Source organism: Aspergillus puulaauensis, chromosome 3 (genome assembly GCF_016861865.1).
Source record: "Aspergillus puulaauensis MK2 DNA, chromosome 3, nearly complete sequence".
In the NCBI taxonomy this organism is placed as follows: domain Eukaryota; kingdom Fungi; phylum Ascomycota; class Eurotiomycetes; order Eurotiales; family Aspergillaceae; genus Aspergillus; species Aspergillus puulaauensis.
The window spans coordinates 2,918,115-2,936,014 of NC_054859.1; the positions used below are offsets into that span (position 1 = coordinate 2,918,115).

At 48.7% G+C, this 17,900-nt stretch overlaps 8 protein-coding genes across 8 annotated transcripts; 4 read left to right on the forward strand and 4 right to left on the reverse strand.

The window, feature by feature from the left end:
• Positions 1-51: 51 nt before the first annotated feature.
• Positions 52-1,169, forward strand: APUU_31151S (RNA-binding protein; the record flags this gene model as incomplete). The annotated part of the gene is made up of 3 exons (XM_041702323.1): positions 52-634; positions 691-919; positions 980-1,169. 3 exons carry the CDS (start codon positions 52-54, stop codon positions 1,167-1,169), a joined length of 1,002 nt encoding a protein of 333 aa, XP_041555120.1.
• A 298-nt stretch (positions 1,170-1,467) lies between these two features.
• Positions 1,468-2,249, reverse strand: APUU_31152A (uncharacterized protein; the record flags this gene model as incomplete). The annotated part of the gene is made up of 4 exons (XM_041702324.1): positions 1,468-1,713; positions 1,774-1,921; positions 1,996-2,051; positions 2,145-2,249. The coding sequence occupies 4 exons, from the start codon at positions 2,247-2,249 to the stop codon at positions 1,468-1,470; spliced, it is 555 nt and encodes a 184-aa protein (XP_041555121.1).
• A 699-nt stretch (positions 2,250-2,948) lies between these two features.
• APUU_31153S (uncharacterized protein) lies at positions 2,949-4,161 on the forward strand (the record flags this gene model as incomplete). The annotated part of the gene is made up of 3 exons (XM_041702325.1): positions 2,949-3,442; positions 3,506-3,613; positions 3,681-4,161. The coding sequence occupies 3 exons, from the start codon at positions 2,949-2,951 to the stop codon at positions 4,159-4,161; spliced, it is 1,083 nt and encodes a 360-aa protein (XP_041555122.1).
• Positions 4,162-4,753: 592 nt separating this feature from the next.
• rgd1 (putative Rho GTPase activator (Rgd1)) lies at positions 4,754-7,212 on the reverse strand (the record flags this gene model as incomplete). Its single annotated transcript, XM_041702326.1, has 9 exons — positions 4,754-4,865; positions 4,928-4,998; positions 5,056-5,150; positions 5,205-5,348; positions 5,398-5,926; positions 5,979-6,181; positions 6,235-6,841; positions 6,918-6,971; positions 7,030-7,212. 9 exons carry the CDS (start codon positions 7,210-7,212, stop codon positions 4,754-4,756), a joined length of 1,998 nt encoding a protein of 665 aa, XP_041555123.1.
• Positions 7,213-7,969: 757 nt separating this feature from the next.
• On the forward strand, positions 7,970-10,420 carry APUU_31155S (transcription factor domain-containing protein; the record flags this gene model as incomplete). Its single annotated transcript, XM_041702327.1, has 6 exons — positions 7,970-8,209; positions 8,358-8,464; positions 8,524-8,832; positions 8,891-9,328; positions 9,385-9,650; positions 9,708-10,420. The coding sequence occupies 6 exons, from the start codon at positions 7,970-7,972 to the stop codon at positions 10,418-10,420; spliced, it is 2,073 nt and encodes a 690-aa protein (XP_041555124.1).
• A 1,224-nt stretch (positions 10,421-11,644) lies between these two features.
• Positions 11,645-12,588, forward strand: racA (putative Rho GTPase Rac; the record flags this gene model as incomplete). Its single annotated transcript, XM_041702328.1, has 6 exons — positions 11,645-11,677; positions 11,742-11,774; positions 11,850-11,908; positions 11,965-12,145; positions 12,233-12,465; positions 12,528-12,588. 6 exons carry the CDS (start codon positions 11,645-11,647, stop codon positions 12,586-12,588), a joined length of 600 nt encoding a protein of 199 aa, XP_041555125.1.
• Positions 12,589-13,516: 928 nt separating this feature from the next.
• On the reverse strand, positions 13,517-14,243 carry SUI1 (translation initiation factor eIF1; the record flags this gene model as incomplete). Its single annotated transcript, XM_041702330.1, has 4 exons — positions 13,517-13,665; positions 13,728-13,820; positions 13,911-13,985; positions 14,216-14,243. 4 exons carry the CDS (start codon positions 14,241-14,243, stop codon positions 13,517-13,519), a joined length of 345 nt encoding a protein of 114 aa, XP_041555126.1.
• Positions 14,244-15,000: 757 nt separating this feature from the next.
• APUU_31158A (uncharacterized protein) lies at positions 15,001-15,881 on the reverse strand (the record flags this gene model as incomplete). The annotated part of the gene is made up of 8 exons (XM_041702331.1): positions 15,001-15,081; positions 15,152-15,168; positions 15,233-15,330; positions 15,380-15,391; positions 15,468-15,484; positions 15,537-15,568; positions 15,637-15,687; positions 15,764-15,881. The coding sequence occupies 8 exons, from the start codon at positions 15,879-15,881 to the stop codon at positions 15,001-15,003; spliced, it is 426 nt and encodes a 141-aa protein (XP_041555127.1).
• Between the last annotated feature and the right edge of the window lie 2,019 nt (positions 15,882-17,900).

Below are 17,900 nucleotides of genomic sequence, written 5' to 3' on the forward strand. Positions count from 1 at the left end.
AACTGGATTATCTTGAAAACTTGCATAGCCTGTCACCGCGAAGAAGCAACAATGGCCGAGAAGAAGCGCAAGCTCGAGAACCCGCCTGAGGATATCGCGTCCACTGAACCCGAAGGAAAGAAGGCTAAGCGCGAGTCAAAGCGGGAGGGGAAAAGGGAAAAGAAAGACAAGAAGAGCAAGCAGAAGGATGCTGTTAACATCGGGAATGGCGATGAAGAAACCGAGGTGAACGAGAAGAAGGAGAAGAGAGAGAAGCAGGAGAAGGAAAAGAAAGATAAGAAGGAGAAGAAGGAGAAGAAGGACAAGAAGGACAAGAAGGAGAAGAAGGACAAGAAAGAAAAGAAGGACAAGAAATCAAAAGATGTAACGAGTGAGGAGGAACCGGCCGAAAAGACTAATGGCGCTGAACCAGAGCCTGAAGTTAGCGAGCAACTAGCAGACGCGATGGAGATTGATGGCGATACTGAGGTAAAAGAGAAGTCGGAAAAGGGAAAGAAGAAGGAGAAGAAGAAGGCAAAGAAAGAAAAGAAGCAGAAGGAGCAAGGAAGCCAGGAACCAGAACAGAGCCAGGAACAAGAGACGCAAGAATCTGCTGCCCCAAACAAGAAGGCAGCCAGATTCATCGTCTTCGTTGGTAAGAAGGACAACCCACACATCAATATCCAGGAAACTAACTCGCGGTTTTTATAGGAAACCTACCCTACTCTGCCAACACCGAATCCCTAAAAGCACACTTCGAGAAGATACAACCGATATCCGTGCGGGTGGCTACGCAACCAGACAAGCCCACGAAATCTCGCGGATTCGGGTTCGTCGAGTTCGACAACTACGACCGTATGAAGACCTGTCTGAAGCTCTATCATCACTCGTCGTTCGATGACGGCAAATACCCCCCTCGCCGGATTAACGTTGAATTGACGTAAGTTATCATTTCCCCTCCTTGTACTTGGACCTATTAATTGACAAACAACGCTACTAGTGCCGGCGGCGGTGGAAAGTCGGAACACCGGACAGCCAAGATTGAGTATAAAAACCAGAAGCTCACGGAGGAAAGAAAACGCCAGGGCAAGGATATTCAGACGGAGAAGGTGAAGAAGACTAAGACGGAGGAAACCGGCGCAGACGACTATGCGGATGTGCACCCCAGTAGAAGAGGTCACATGGCTTAATTATGAGCCCTTTTTTTGGGAGTAATCGGACACTCTTATAAAAGCACCTTCAGATGTAAGGTTTTATTTGTTTTCTCCCCGTTTTCAACAAGTTTGAACAGATACCCTAAATCTGTCTGGGATATAACAGCTTGGAATTGTTGCTGGGAAATTACTTTGCGCGCGATCTGTAAACTAAGAGTATAAGAACTACACACCAGCAGTGTTACCTTGATATCGTTGCAGTAGAGTAATGTTGATTCATATTGGTCTCTGCATAGAAAGAGGCCTAATTAGTCTGTTGAGTAAGGTATTTACACTACAGCTCCCCAATCTGATCATTCGCAACCCGCATGCGTTGAACCACATCGACGGCGAAATCCCATATCTTTCGTGTCAAGACAAAGAGTGGTACCTCCGGCTCATTCTCGCGTGTCAAATGTAACTGCAGAAGAAGCGAAGACATGCTCACGAAACTTGCTACTGACACGACAAGAAGAGAGGCTGCAGTTTCACGTTTGATCGTAGCATGATTCTGAGTAGCATGGTATAAGAAAGTCAAAGTCTACCAGAGTAATGTGGTCAGCGAATTGGCACTCGGATACGTATAATTGGAGAAGCTCACGGTTGTGATCGAGATCCATGCTGGTAACAGAAGGCGAGGGTCTGAAGATGCACCAGAGAGATAAAGAACCCAAGAAGTGATATATGCAATCAATCCGTTCGTTGTAAGAAGACGAATAACAACAGCAGGGGGGGTATAATTCAAAAGCCTGCAAAAGGAGATAAGCCACGGGAAATGGCGTTTTTGGTTAAGAAGCGGTGTAATTAATGGTAAGCGACATACCAACGAGACATCATACAATCAGCAAAAAAATAAGAAAGATATGCGGATGCACAGCACTGTAAATATTAGTTAGCGTAACCGTAATTGGACATAACCTCTGCTTTCATTCCAGAAAAGTGCGGAGCTCAGCACAAGCGGCCGTTACATACCCACATAATAGCCAATGCTACCTCAGTAACCCGAAATCTTCTCTCAACATCCCAATTCTGCCCTACACTTCCAACGATCGCTGCCGCCCACCCCTCACGTCCCATTCCAGGCCGAATATGGAGAAGTTCGGCCAGGAAAGTGAATGCACATCGGAGCCCCCACCACGCCGCTGGCGCGGTACTCAGAGCACGAGATACAAGCAGAGGCACCCACCACTTCCGATCAACCCCCAAGATGACCGCAACCCGTGGATGCAGGGCTGACGGTATCGTGTGGCTGGCATCGTTGCTGGTGGATGTCTGGGACGTAGAAGCGGGGGAGGGCGGCGCAGCGGTCGACGTATCCGGAGAAGCCACCGCTTTATCACGGAGAACTGTCGATGGGATAGCTAGGGAAGGGACGAAGGACGTAGGTGTGATCAGATTCGAGGCCGAACGGTAGTGTATTAAGTCAGGTTCAGGAGACGATCGGCGGCGGGGAGAGAAGGGTGGAGGAGCATCATTACGGCGAAGAGGAGCCAGCCTTAATTATACGGCATATGCAGCCGTCGCAGAACAATTTGAAATCAAGGACGAGAAGAAAGACGTGGTGGGATGGCGTTCAATGCGCAGAAACTCGTTCGCTTCCGCCCCTACTGTGTAGAGATGTTTGTCTTGTCTGTCCTTTTAAGACCGAGATGCCGATTATCAATTATCCCGCGGCAATCGAGGAGTCAAAAGCCGAGACTAGAATGTGCAGTCACGGTGAATATGGTTTTGAAGGGGTCGAGAAAGATCGACGACGCCCTGAAGGTAACGTGCAAGATGAAGCGACGGTTTGAACTCCCAAGTCCCTCATTTGGGGGTTCACGTGACACATCGCGGATTTCTCATCGGCGAAAAAAATCACCGCATTTCAAAGCTTCGAGGAATCGGCTTGACTCGCAACCCAATTTCATAATGGCGACCTCGATCGCGGGTGCACCGCTTTTTTCAGCTGCTCGAGCGCGCACAGCTGTCCTTTCACCGTCATCGACAATCGCTTTGTCGCAATGTCGACAATTCTCGCTCTCCGCCCAATACAGTGCTCTGCAGAAAGGGATGCCTCAGACGCTGTCAGTAAAACAGCCCTCGCAGCCCAGTATGAAGTCTAGGGGCCAAAATATGTCACGATCGGAGCTGCCACAAGATATTGGACTATTACCGGGGACCTATATTCGGCCATTGTGGAGGGATATGCCGTCCATCTTTCAACAGCCAAGGGAACGACTACACTTTGAATGGCTGTGGGTAAAATCATGGTTCCAGAATTTCTTGGGGTGAGTGCTGCACATATTGTCCACGTCGATATTGTGAGTAAATGGTAAGCTAATTTGTTGTAGGCTCTTCGTATATAGTAAAACAGGTGGCAAAGGACTTCCTTTACGGTTGAAGGAACGGCGACAGATAGCGCGCGAATTCCACCAACGGATGTACTCTGCATTTGCCGAGTAAGTTAGCTTCGGGCATGCGGCCTCACTGTACCGTTTTCTAACGTTTGATTGTTTTGGTTTATAGTGGAGATGCTACGACACTACGCAAGATCTGTTGCACTGGCCTCGCAAACAACCTTATCGGCCGCATCGCAGCCCGCCCCAAGGGCGAGATAGTCACCTGGTCCCTGGACAAATACATTCGATCTCCTTCCACCTTCTTCACAGGAATCCGTGTCGTGTCAGATCGCGCTACTCAAATTCCCGAGTTGGCCGATTCTGGCGTGCGCCAGGTTGTCCTCCGTATCACGAGTCGCCAGTCAACAGGCAAGGCGCAGCGACAGATATCAGGAGATTATGTTCCTGCAGATGTCAAGCAGCGGGACTGCACCGAATACATCGTTCTCCAGAAACTTCGGTGGATTGGTGAGGAGGAGGGCTGGCGTGTCTGGGGTCACGCCACACCCACAACCATTGACGACCTAAGCAGTCCGCTCTTTGCTCAAGGACTCACGTTTGCAGAACGTCTCGACGCGATGAAGGAAACTATGGGAGCGAAGAAATAGTTCTGCCATATAATGAGGCAACTTTTCTCTCCCCTCCACTCATCGACTCATCAAAGCCCCGGCTTCAACCTTCTGGCGCAAGGTAGTCCCTGCGGAGAAGGCATATCGGACAATATCACGGACCATTGAATAGGATTCCGGTCTGCTATTGCTGTACAAAACCTTTATCTACATTTGCGCCCATGCTGGCCTTTTTGGCTGATTTACTCTGACGCTTTGTACGGGCGTCTTGGGTCATGGCGCTTCCTATTTGTACTATACTCCTGCCCCATTGCCTTTCAAATTTTGTACTTATTTACCATCTTGCTCTTCAGGCTTTACTTATAGAATTGGAAATGGTGTAAGATCTAAGGACGAATGACCCCACGGGTCATATTAACATTGGGTAATAATGTATCAAAAGATATCTTCCCTCACAAGCAGTATTATATACAGTGCAGACGTAAGACATAAGTCAAATACAACAAAATATAACAAAAAAGGCGTACTGAAGGGATGGTGCCAATCACGAAGTATGAACAAGAACAAAGGATATACGGGAAAGAACACCCTTACGGTATTCTTTTGGTCTGGCCGCGTAAGTGAACGGCTTCTAATCGTCGTCGAATATCTGGAAGGTGTTCATGAGAATAGTTTCGATCACGCGTACCTGCCAGCCGGCATCTGCAATGTTGCCACCTGAACTTGCACCCATCAGAGTTGGTCTAGATAGTTTGTTAGTGGTGTACCAGAAAGACGAGCTCAGAAACTTGAATCTCGGACATACCCAAAGCAAATGGCGATGTTGCCTGCGTTCATGCGGTTTTGAGTGTAGTGTTCTTGGATTTTATTCAAGTGCTGAATTATGTTAGCAAGGATAATTATTATGCGAGGAAGACTGAGTTGAAATCTTACCAGAACCAGAGCTCTTAAAGTAGCGTAATGTGCATCTGGAAGGCCGTTAATTATTGCGTGGAGTGAGTCCCTCCGTTGGATATCATCGTCAACGCCTAGATTGGGGTTAGTATGATGTATAAATTCGAAGGCTAGACCTGGGGGCATACGGGCCGCTTCAATGAAGCTCGAATATGCTGCTGACGTGAAGAGCGGGTCTGGAAGATCTCTAAAAAATTGTTTCAATACGCCTGCGACACTGTTCACATCATGATGGAAGCTTTCGGGGTTGGTATAGTCGACTTGAGACGAGTCTGTCATGGGGGCATTAGAAATATTCCGGCTAACTCAAGGGGCGCTTACCGTTATCAAAAAGGGCTTTCATCTGACTAATGTGATTCGCACTGCCTGAGAGCCGGTAGATTCCCTCTACATCAAGTCCGAACAACTCTATCGCCTGGAAACACTGATACACGATCATGGGAACAGCGGTTCCATCACGAGCATATAGCTCATCCAATGAGACTCCAAAGACTGGCTTCAGCGGAGGAAGGTTCACATTTGAGGAATAGCCGTTGCCGGAAGACGAGTATGGTCCTTTCTGAGCTAGCGGTGGCGCCTGGTTCATGACTTGCTGCTCAGGCGGGGGCCCTGACGACGTTGGGTACGGAGGCTGGAACGGAGGAGCCGAGAATGAATCTGGGTTTTGAGGATATTGTGGGGATTGGTTGCTCTCTAAGGGGCCTGACGATGGTATCTGGACTGGTATTTGAGGCGGTTCCGTAGACGCAGCTGGTTGAGACGCAGGCAATGCTAGCGCCATAGACTGCCGCTTGTTTTGTGTATTAGACTGAGAGGTAGGGGCTGGGGCTGCAGTCGATCCTCCAAGAGTCTGAAAGGAAATTAGATAAGAGTAGGGTATGAGATAGTTTCAAACGACTCACTGGGTGACGATGATACTGAGCCTGCTCTGAAGTCACAGCGCCAGGGTTGAACTCGTGACTTAGAACGTAGTCATGGTAGTCTTTCTGGTTGTCGATCTGCTGTATTACTTCACGAAGACTCCTGGGTCCAGCACTCTCCCCTCCTTCTTTCAATGGGTTGATGGATAAGCCCTGTCCCAATAGCAACTTCTCATTGAACGTTCCTAAGCAAGTGGTCAGTCCAGGGAAGCACTTATGGTGTCAGTGCTAAGCATACCGAATTTTTGCATTTGCAGAGCAAGCCCTGAATCACATTCTGAGATCAATTGCTGGATATTATGTACAGCCTGAGGTCGATGGGTCGAAATTAGCTCTTTACGAGCTGCTTGGGCGGCCTGGATCTTGGCCGCGTAATCAGAATCCGCGCCTTGGACCTTGCGCAGTAGGTCTTCTTCCTGTTGAGCAACGGATTTGGTGCCTTTAAAGCCAAACTTTCCACCTGCTTTCTCCCCGGTTTTCACCCGGTCATACTGCTCTGCCAGGGTGTCGTATTTAGCCTTAGCCTTCTCCGCCAAGGTCTCCGCATCTATGACTTTCTTTTCTGCACTCAGCCCTTCATGTTTCCATTGCTTGCGCCCTCGCTCGATGTTCCCTGCAAGTTCGGTAAGATTGTCAGACATCTGGTGTAAAGACGCTGCAAACTGAAGCCCGTGGTCTGCCATGCGGTCATGGAAACCGTTGAGCTCGACGCAGCCATAACTGTAGGTGCCTTGGCGGTTCTCTGATTTATGTGCGGCATCATACAGAGAACGGGACACCTTCCTCAAGCCTTGAGCATGCTCTTCTTCCAAGATCGATCTCTTTTTCAGGAATGAGGCGAAGTCCTTTGTGAAAACAAGTATCCGTTAGCTTGAATGCCCTTTCACATAAAACAGCGGCGCTGAGTTGTCACGAACGTACTCTGGCAGAGGCAACGCTTTGCTTCAATCGAGTCAGGAGAGTCGTCACCCCGATCTATGGAACTGTAGGTTAGCGGAATCCTCTCACACACAATGCGCATGGTTCGCTTTACCTCCGAATAGATCACTTTATCTAAGCGAGCTTTCAACTCCTCTGAAACAACTGGGAGGTCCGCCCGGGCCTCCAGACCTGGAGCGGAAGGGGCGGCAGATCCAGCGCTTAAAGGTGGCACTCCTGGGTCCCCAGACGAGGGAGTGTTTGGCGCAGGGCCATCTTGGAGAGCAGTATCTGCCATGTGTGTTATTGGCGTACGGAGATGATAAACAAGAGGAGTATTTGAGTTTCAGGAACAGCAGAGACGAGGCCGCACGAGGCTATAAACAGACTTGGTTTACAATGACGGAAGCCTAACACCTGCGGCGTCACCAGCTTACCACATCAGGAATGGCGGGAGGCGTTTTTAGGCTTCAATGCGGCTTGGTCCGATCATCTCACGTGACTGGACATGGGCAGTATGTCGTCACATTCACCGAGACTGTACTCCCAATTGTGATGCCTATCAGTGTCACCACCGCCTACATACACCATATTGGAAACACCATCAGGGGCGTTCATTTGTGGTGCATTGACCATCCATCGAAAGAAGTTCCTGGCTAAGAAAGCCAATTCTCCTACAACAGGGATGTACTCTGTACATGCATAGACCGAGAAGTTCTCCATTTCTCCATTTATAGGAAAATAAGATTTTCAATCGCTATAATACTGGTTCATTATAACAAAAGCATTCACATATATACATACTTTATATGAAACGCCCTGGCCCATGCTGCTTTGATGTACCCCTACGTACGAGTTAACTTAGTTAACTAACTTAATGCGGGATTGGCGGGGATGAGTCAGCGATGCGGAACCGCCGATTCTGAACCCCCAACGTTTTCTTCCGATTTCCGGCACCTTCATCAAAGTCCTTTGGCTGCTGCATTCTCCATATTGCATGTGTTCATACGTCCCGCGGTCCCATTCCGGCGCTTATCGACTTCTGATTTATACCGATGGACCTCGAGTACCGGGGTATTTTGGCACAGAATGGATTCCCTCCGCATGCAAACCTGATATCCCCCCAGGGCACCTCTCCCGACCTTCGGGACAACCCGAGACTTTCACGGCCACTGACAGGCTTCGAGTTCTCAAGCAGATCCTCGGAGCCCGGAGACATGGAGAAGACCCCGCCCATTACGGGGAAGCGGCGGGGTGGGTGTCGAAAAGCATGTAATGAGTGCAAGCAACAAAAGGTATGCCAGACCCATCCCATCATCCAGCGTGCGTGGGACCCATGTCCAACGGACTAGGAACGATGCGCCTTGGGCTACCCACAGCGCCCTTAGCCCACATAGCTTTGTCAACGTCTGGCTGAACTTTGTTGTATTTGAACAACATTAGCTACGATGTGATATCGTTCAGACACCCGCGGACGCCTGTTCCCGTTGTCGGCGGCTTCATATAGAATGCAAGGTGGAGCCTTCTTTCAGGCGCATCTCGAAAAGAAAGTAAGATTATGTTATACTCTACGCGATAGTTATTTACTGTTTCTTACTAACGTTATCAGGCGAAATGCTGAAATGGAGCGCGAGATTGCAGATCTCCGCCAACGGCTCTCTAGCGATGGCAGTCATGTTCATACAGTCGAGCCTCGAGCTAGTGACAAGGTGTCACAGTGCTCTGAGGACATGTATTATGGACCTGATCCTGCGAACATAAGTCGGGGTCGGACTATGTCTGCGAAGCTAGAACCGCAGACTTTAGCCACTCCGTTAACTATGCACAGCGATGGGTCCATCTTATCTCAAGATGACAGTATTTGGAGGCTAGAGGATGTTTCTCTATCCCGACAAAGGGTAGCAAGGCTATTTGACCAGTAAGTTGCGCGGTCTACTATTCCTCGCACAAGTATCTGAGATTCTGATAACACCCAGGTTCTTCAAGTACTACCACCCTTTTCTTCCACTTCTGAACCCCCAAAAGCAACCTGAAGAGTATCTCCGTCGTTGTCCGTTCCAAGCATGGTCAATTATTTGTGTCGCTAGCCGGCGAGCTCCGTCAGAGCCGGGCCTACTTAGCGCTCTTTCGGGGCCATTCAGCAGATTGTTGTGGTCGACAATAACAAGCGTCCCGCAGGATTATCGTGTTGTCAAAGGCCTATGCCTTCTCTGCACTTGGCCACTCCCGACCACAAGCCAGAGGACGGATGCGACTTTCATGCTATGCGGATTGATGATGCAAATTTCCATGCAGTTGGGGTTGCACCGCCCTGTGCAGGCTGAAGAGTTCACGACATTTCGGATGGAAGGTCAAGGTGAAGCTGTAAAGGATCGGCTACAGACATGGGTAATTTGTAATATTGTTGCCCAAAAGTGAGTGACTCTCTAGACTATGTGGCGTATTGGAAAACTTATCATTTCCCTAATAGTGTTGCTACTGGGTATGGTCAGCCTCCAAGTACAATCTACGATTGGGCACTTGAACCAGCGTCACTTCGAGATGCCGACTATCACCCTCCAGAAGACTTGAAAACACGCCTACGCATTGAAAAATTCTGCGATCGGGTAACAAAATCTCTATACAGCAGCAGGCCTGACCCTGCAGAGTTCATCAGTTCCGAAAAGCTTCTAATTTCGCAACTTCTGGAAAACGAGCTCCGGGAAATGGAACTTGACTACGGCCGAAATATCTCCGGTACGGCATCATCTAGTCTGTTGCGTTGAGTTATAGCTAATTTGATTTTTCTGGCAGCGATCAACATGATCCATTTACGAGCTGCGGAACTCCATTTGCGGTATTTTGTGTTCTTAGGCTCCAACGCACGAAGCGACGACTTAACTAAGCTTTTTATCGCCACGACGTCATTCCTGGGAAGAGTACTAGATCTCGAGACTTCACCGGGCGAACTCATTGGCCATGCAACGAACTATATCCTCCAAATGATCATATCAGCGGCGTTTGCCCTAATGAAGTTACTGAAAAGCGATTTTCGACGACACATCGACTTCGAGCATGGGAAGTTATTATTTAATGGGGCAATTTCAGCTTTGAGGAGGATCAGTGTGATGGACCATGATAGGCCTGTCCGACTGGCAGATATTTTGGCCCAGATGTGGAATGCTGGGGCCCCCGAGGACTCGGGGGATGATACATTACTCATAAAGGTCAGATGTCGCATGAGCATGAGCCATGTTTATGACACAGTTTGGCGCTGGCGACACCGCTTCCGGCCGTTGAAGGGCACTGAAGATACACAAGTCATGACGGCCAATCCGAACATCTCAACAGCCGCAGTTCCTCGGCAATCGGACGGGTCCCTGGAAGACCCAGCACTTATGTATCCGCCAAATTTCGACCAAGAAGGAGCTTTTTTCAATGAGGCAGGATTTTCAGAAGTATTTGACTCCCTCAACTGGGTCTTCGACGGGTTCCCAGATAGTTTTCCAGCCCCACCGGCTATCTAAGTTCGGCATGTTTAACCATATAAAAGTCGGTTTTTATACGCAAGCAGATTTGCAGAGTGAGTGGACAGACCGTTGTTTTGTATATAGTTTATTCTAGTTGAGATACCATTTGGCATTTGAGCTGTTGCCGTCAAATCAATAGTTGAAGCTTGACCGCGAACCTGAAATGATCAAAGCTTTGTCAAGTGGATCAGTAACCCCGCATGTTTCCAACACACTGAGCAGTGAGCACTGACAGATCAATTCCAGAGTTCAAAGTTGACATGGAGAGTGCTGGCCAGATCGCCCGTAGCCGTGGCGAGGGCAACCAACAATAAGAGGCGAGACTGTGGGACTGATTCGTGCATCGAAACTCCGCCGGTTCTCAGCCCTCTCGACGGGTCGTGTGGCTGTCTGACCATTGCAGTAGCAGACGCGAAGGAATGCTCCGCAAGAATCGGATTGGATTCTGACGATGGACATTGGATAGCGATGATGTTGCTCGTAGTATGCCTACCAAAGTACCAAGGCTGGTGAACCGCGGTTCCAGAACGCACCCATGTCTGGTTCAGGAGAGACAACAGCCTCGCGTAGACCGGCAACAACAGTGTCTGGATTATCTCCCATGCTATCTCCAGGAACTAATTGTTATTGGCGCCGGATCTGCGCTGGTCGCTGTCCAGGCGCCGAGTGCTTGCAAGAAGCGAAAAAGACGGCTTGGTTGGTCCTCTGGGGTCAGGCTAAATCTACTGATCAGATTGAAACTGCCATTCAAAGCTGTCGGCGGGCACTAGAGAGTGAGCTCCCGAGTGTCTGGCTGTCTGTTAGTTCACTCACTCACTCCCTTTCCCTTTCCACTTGCAATCCACCAGACACCAGGACCTCCGACTAACTCCATCCCCTCCTCTTCCTTCTTTCTCTCCTCTCTGCTTCTTCCTCCAGCAACCACCGTGCCGTCTTCCCCATCCTTTTTGTGTTCTTGTTTCTTTGCAATTTTCTTCATTTCTTCCTCTGCATTCGCCCCCTTTGATCTCGTCCGCCTCCGGCTTTGCTGCTCAACTTTTCGTGACTGATCGATCGGCGCTGTCCCTCCGTGCAGATACCCCCGTTTCATCTGTCGCTCCGCCTATCCATCCCACAACATCCCTCGTATTTATATCATTTGCGTCGCTGGATCGATTGATACCCTGAGCCCGTTTGATTATCGTCAGAACCGTGTATATAGCTTTGGATTTTTAAGCGACAATGGCGACAGGTCCTGCTACTCAGTCCCTGAAGGTCAGGAGCTCTCTGCCAGTCCTCTTCCCCGGCAAGCCAGAGCCAATGGCTAATCCCGCAACAGTGTGTCGTGACCGGTGATGGTGCTGTAGGCAAGGTTAGTATTTTCCTGCTCTTATCACTTTTTTCATTACGTCTTGGGGAGTGATCCGATAATTAACCATTTCGCCAGACATGTCTCCTCATTTCTTATACGACCAATGCATTCCCCGGCGAATACATACCCACCGTGTCCGTTATCACGCTTTTCACCTTCCCTCGAATATCTTGTTGACCAATTACCACAGTTTTGATAATTATACGGCTAGTGTGATGGTGGACGGCAGACCGATTAGCTTAGGACTCTGGGATACTGCTGGACAGGAAGATTATGACCGACTTCGCCCATTGTCCTACCCACAAACCGATGTATTCCTCATTTGTTTCTCTGTCGTCAGCCCTCCGTCTTTCGACAACGTTAAGTCCAAGGTACTTATTTCTCCAGCTGTGAAACGCGTGTTTAGACAGCAGAACGCTCGCCAGATTACGAGGTTCAGATTTCTAACTTCTATATAGTGGTTTCCAGAAATCGAACACCATGCTCCCAACGTCCCTATTATCTTGGTCGGTACCAAGCTCGATTTGCGGGACGATCCCGCCCAGCTCGAAGGCCTCCGCATCAGGAAGCAGGAGCCGGTCACTTACGAACAGGCTCTGGCCGTCGCGAAAGAAATCCGAGCTCATAAGTACTTGGAGTGCTCTGCGCTAACACAGCGCAATCTTAAGAGCGTATTCGATGAGGCGATTCGGTATGTTCCGCCATGATTTATACCTCATTTTGTTTTGTTGAAGCTGACAACGATTCTTCTAGTGCTGTCCTCAACCCGCGGCCTGCAGCGAAACAAAGGAACAAGAAGTGTACGATTCTGTGAGGCGTAAATGCCTCATAAACTCTATATCTCATTGCTATCCTCTCGACTAATAATATAAATAACTAATCCGGCGTTTCGGCTGCTGGGGATGTCCATCCCCATCCCCCGATTTTGATGATCTTTTCTTTTGAGTACCTCCTGTCCGCTTTATTCGGTGTCATGATCCTGATGTTTTGCGTTTCATGTTTACTTCTCTCCTTTTGACTAAATGCAAGAGAGGGTCTCTGGTATATTGCATCTCTTTCCTTTGGGCTAACGCAGCATAAATACGTAACATGCCATACAATAACATTGCATATATTTAACCGTCTACGCCGGTTTGTTTTACCAGCCATTGCCCGGACACAATATTGCCGTCTTTGTAAATGGCAAATCTATAAATTCAATAGGTAGTAACTTAAGTACCTTGATATACGTAAGCATTGGCTTTTATAAGCGCGATGTTTATAAGGCAGTATAGCGAATAAGGAGCAAGGAGCAAGGAGCGACCTAGAATTATTTGATTCGTACTAATAAAACGTTCCTTCAAGAACACCATTGCATCTACTAGGGAATTGATAACGACTGGGCCTCCATATAATGAAGACAGGACTTGCTTGGACTAGCTACCTAGTAGATTGCTAAGAATGATAACGAAGACACGAAATCCCCCTCAAGAACCCTTCTATATTGGTAGGTAATTCGATACTGATAACTCCTCCCAAATCGCCCGTTCACGATTTTCAGGGACGAGTTGACTAGTGCATCGGTTCGACCAGTGGCCCAAGTCCAGCACACCGGGTATAGAAATAATCTAACCAACCATAATCTTCACAGTTGAGACTAACGCAATGAATAGGTGGGAAAGGATAGGCGGCTTGCCGCAGTCGCAATCCCGAGTGTAACGTGGACTGGGAAGAAGGGACCGGAACGGGGAGTGGCTTCTGACTTAGAAACCGTGGACCTTGATGGTCTTGGCATCAAGCTCAAGGCCCTCCTTCTTGTCGGTCAAGAACTCCTGAACATCCTTACGCTGATCTCCTTGGAGCTGGATCACCTCTCCCATCTCGGTGTCATTGACGATGGTGCCATTGCAAGCTGGAACTGGTGTTAGCCGAAATACCAAGATATGCCAGCGAGTCAAGGCAAAAAAAACATACCGAACTTCTTCTTGATCACCTTCAAGATCTTCTTCTGATCAAACTTCTTAGGGAGACCCTGAACGGTAGTCAAGGTCTTACGACCATTGCGCTCTGTAGGTCATTGTTAGTACGGAGCCGAGGCGGTGAGAGACGATATGCGAGATTTTGGCGATGGGGATTAGATATCGGGGTAAAACGTACGTTGAATCCGTATATGGATATAGTTTTGAGACTGCTTAGTCTCGCCGGTGTCTTCGTCAGCTTCGGCGAAGGGGTCTGTAAGAGCACGTGTCAGCCTGGGATCACAACCAGAATTACCCCGCCAAAAGGGCCCACGCAGATCGCAAGAACGGAGAGTAAGCAGCGCGTAATTTTGGTTCAAGAAAACTGCCCGCACTCAATAGTTTGAATGACAAGATATCCGTGAGTGCGAGTAGTTATATCTTAGGAACGAGCGCATCGCTAGACTGGTAGGAAGCTGAGGAAGGGGAGTGGCAAGGCCTTACCGAAGGTCTTAAGGTTTTCGATGGACATAAACTCGGCCTTTCGTCGTAAACGGCCCTTAAAAGCAGTTTCTTGTAAATAAAGTTAAAGAGGAGAATAAAATCTCTGTAGTAGCGATCGCGAGTCGGGTGGTTTCGTAAGGCGAGGCGTTTGAGGTCTGGATGTGGATGAAGAGGTCGGGAGGGAGAAGGAAAGATCCTTTTGAGGGGCGCTGCTGATACTTAGTGTCCCTGTGGGGGAAGGCGGTGCACCCGTGACTCAGCATTGGCCACCTCGCGCACCGATGTGAATCCCCGTCTTTGTTCACTCTAGAGCCTGAGGTGCAGGTCTGTCCAGCCTTGTGCTACAAAGGAGCCTATCGCATTCAGAGGCTTGGAGCACGCAGCCTATTTACAGCCGCCACCGTTGCGTGAGAAAAGAATGTGCAGGGTGCAAGGCCATTTCTAGTGTAGTGGGCAAGCCACTAAAGCAGTGGCAAACCTCTTTGGCAACAATGCGTGTCACTGACATTGAGATAGCCGATTGTCTTACAAGTTCCGCTATACAGTTTTGGAAAACCAATCCGACTGGATACCAATGTACCATACTAATATTACAGGCCAACAATTTGTGCGCTTTGAAGTAAAGAGTCCATCACCCCAGGAGGTCTGCAAGTATAATAAACTGGGTGTAGCAGCTTCTCAGCTTTTCCAGCTTTGACGATGCAGGGTTCCATTAACAATGTTATAATACCAGTATATGGACGCCATTTCAACCTATCCCAACACCCAAAGGCCAATACAGTATATCACGGAGAGGGCGTGGGTGAAGGCGCCGCGACCGTGCCACCTGGTGCAGGTGTAGGTGGGAGGAATATGGGAAGGTAGGTCTGTAATATATATATGTTAGATGTTATTGCGTCGTTTATGATATGTTATTGAAGGGTTTCCGTGACATACAACACCCAACGCCAACACTATACAGGCGTCGCAAGTTAGTCAATGATCATCCCTGAGGCATACGACAATATCGCGACGTACCAGACATCAAAACGGACAAGTATGCCGGCGTAGTGGCATTTTTCTTTTGCTCGGAAGTTTCACCGAGCCAGGTTTGGAGCGAGAAGACAAAGGCGACCCTGTTGCTGATTAACATTATACTGGAGATACTTTGGGGACAATACACACCATCCGATCATCCTAGACAGAAGGAGTTGTTAGATAAGCAGCGTGCGCTCATAGTGACCAACTGGGGGGAAAGAAACAACAAGCTCACTTGTTTCTTGTGAACATCTGTGAGAACTGTTAGTGATGCTAACTGTACATCCGATATCGAATAACTCACTGCTGCCATAGGCATTGTGCTCGACATGGTGCCTAAGCCAGCCAATCAGCTCTGCTCGCCTGAATTGCTATAGTTCAACATCTCTATGTGATGTACGTACCGGTCATATCCGCATCGTTCTTATCTTTGGGCGGCTCGACGTAGGGAATCGCTATTTCAAGATCCAGTCAGCAATCAGGAATTTCGCAAGAGAACGAACATTTCAAAGAATCGAATGGATGACATACCAAGATCGAACCTGCGCATATCTTTTTTGGACGCCATGTCGTTTATTGTAAACTTCCGAAGCCGATACCGTGTAGCTCGCGGGTGGATTCTCCAGACCTCGAGAGGCGATGCTGGCATTCAGGTGTCTGGTGGCCACCAAGCCTAAAGCGGCAAGCGTGCCAGCCTGGGGGCAGTCTTATCGTTATCAGCCAGCCTCAGCCACCAGTCTTCAATTCCAACTTCTTATGCTTGGAAAGGCGGTTCATTTGGACTATTCCGCCGTGGAACAGGATGCGTCAACTTCCCGAATTCCGGCGTATTCTCATTGTCTACTGTACATTCATATTCTAGGTTATTCCTAGGTATGACCTACAAATTGGGAGCAATGCCAACGGTGATCATTTTTAACCTACATTTTGGACCAAGCCAGACTCCAAAGTCAAAGATATATCACATCCTCCGGAGTATTAGTGGATCTTCCTCCCGCACCTCAAGGATGTGTTCTTCCAATAAAGTTTGTCCTCAACGCAATAATGTTGACAGTGGTTAAAGCAAGTGGCATGGCATATGCTTTCCGCGCTGCTGTACCTCGACAAACAAGGAACACCAGAAGTCAAATCATGAGTTGTTCTGCGTTTCGGTGTGGATGGACAATATCTGTGGCCAGCTGATGACTCGCTTACAGTGTGTGATTGCCAGGTAGCACGACAGAATGCAATCAGAACTGGTTTGTCTGGCTGATCTGTGACCATCTGTGCCTTTCGGGATCTCCGGTCGCACGCAAAGCCCCCATTTACACACACCGTCTTATCATTTCCTGCCTCTGACCGCGCCCCGTTCAAAGCTGCCAGGGCAAGGCCCTGTATCAAGAAGCTAGCTTGTTGAGGTACGGCGCCTCTTCCTGACTTGCATTTGGAAGACAAGGTTTGCCTATAGGTATATTATTCTTGTTGGTTACGGGTGACTGTGTCCGGCTCAAATAATAACCCAATATCTGCCGTACAGTATAGTTGATGGAAAACTGAGGTCGAAGTCGCCCTTCGAGAATCGTACGATGTGGGTGTGGCAATATGGCATGACACTGGCTTCGTACCTCCGTTGTCCCTTGAGGCTTCGGGCAACAACCTGAGAGCACATCAAGAGTGGAGATAGTCGGATGCGGCTTAATGGAGTGTTGTTTGAGCACAAGACGAGAAATATCGGCTGATTGGCACTTTCGGCAAAAGTACGTAAGGGATTCTTTGTCGCTACGGCATCGCGATCTATCCAATTCTACTTGACTGGCCGTTCCGCGTCTCCTCGCTTTAAAACAGACAGCCCTGGAAAAAGATCTCTCTACCATCAAGCATCGGGGAACACTCGGGCCACCCCCCCTTAACTTCCGATTGTCTGATCCCACGGATGTTCTCACCGGAATGCCAAAGCTCGCAACCAGCGGGCAGATTTCCGTCCAAGTTGCTCATCTGATGCCAAGCCAAACGAAGGGGATTGCCGGGAATCCGACAATTCCGTGTCAAGCTTACTTTAATCTAGGGATTTGGATATCCTCCTGCGGAAATAAATACAGGGAATTCATAGTGGGACAGCAGATTGCCCAGGAGATTATATTCCGTGCTAATGCATGGCGCGCAGGCGTAGGTACGAGTCCTTCTTTTGAGCATGTTTGAGCGTGTTTGGTCGATGTGGCCTGCGAGTTGTCAACTGTGCGGTGTAGGTGCATCCAGTAGGATGGAAAGCTGGAGTTCATTTAATTTTATTATGTAAACCACCTAAAAATCGGAGTCAGACAAGTGATTCCAGCTGTCACCTCATGATCGGTCCAAGTTTCGTTCAAGAACTATACTAAAGTTTCTCTGAGAGACCTCAGGCACGGATCGACGTATCATGACATGTATTATTACACCGATTTCTCGCCATCATTCCCGGAAATGAGCCGTAAAACGTCGAATTACGGTTAACTTTACCTGACCTTACCAACCTTCCCAGTCCGACGGATGGTCAGATCGCCTCCCCAGGAGTGTCACTGTCTCCTCTCTCGGCCTTACGTTATCTGGAGATCCTCAATTGTATCTCGGTCTCCGTCTTCGGCCCTTTCCTGTCATCCTCCCGGATTGCTTCTTTTCTCCTTCCAAATCTCTTCGTGCTTCATCCAAATCG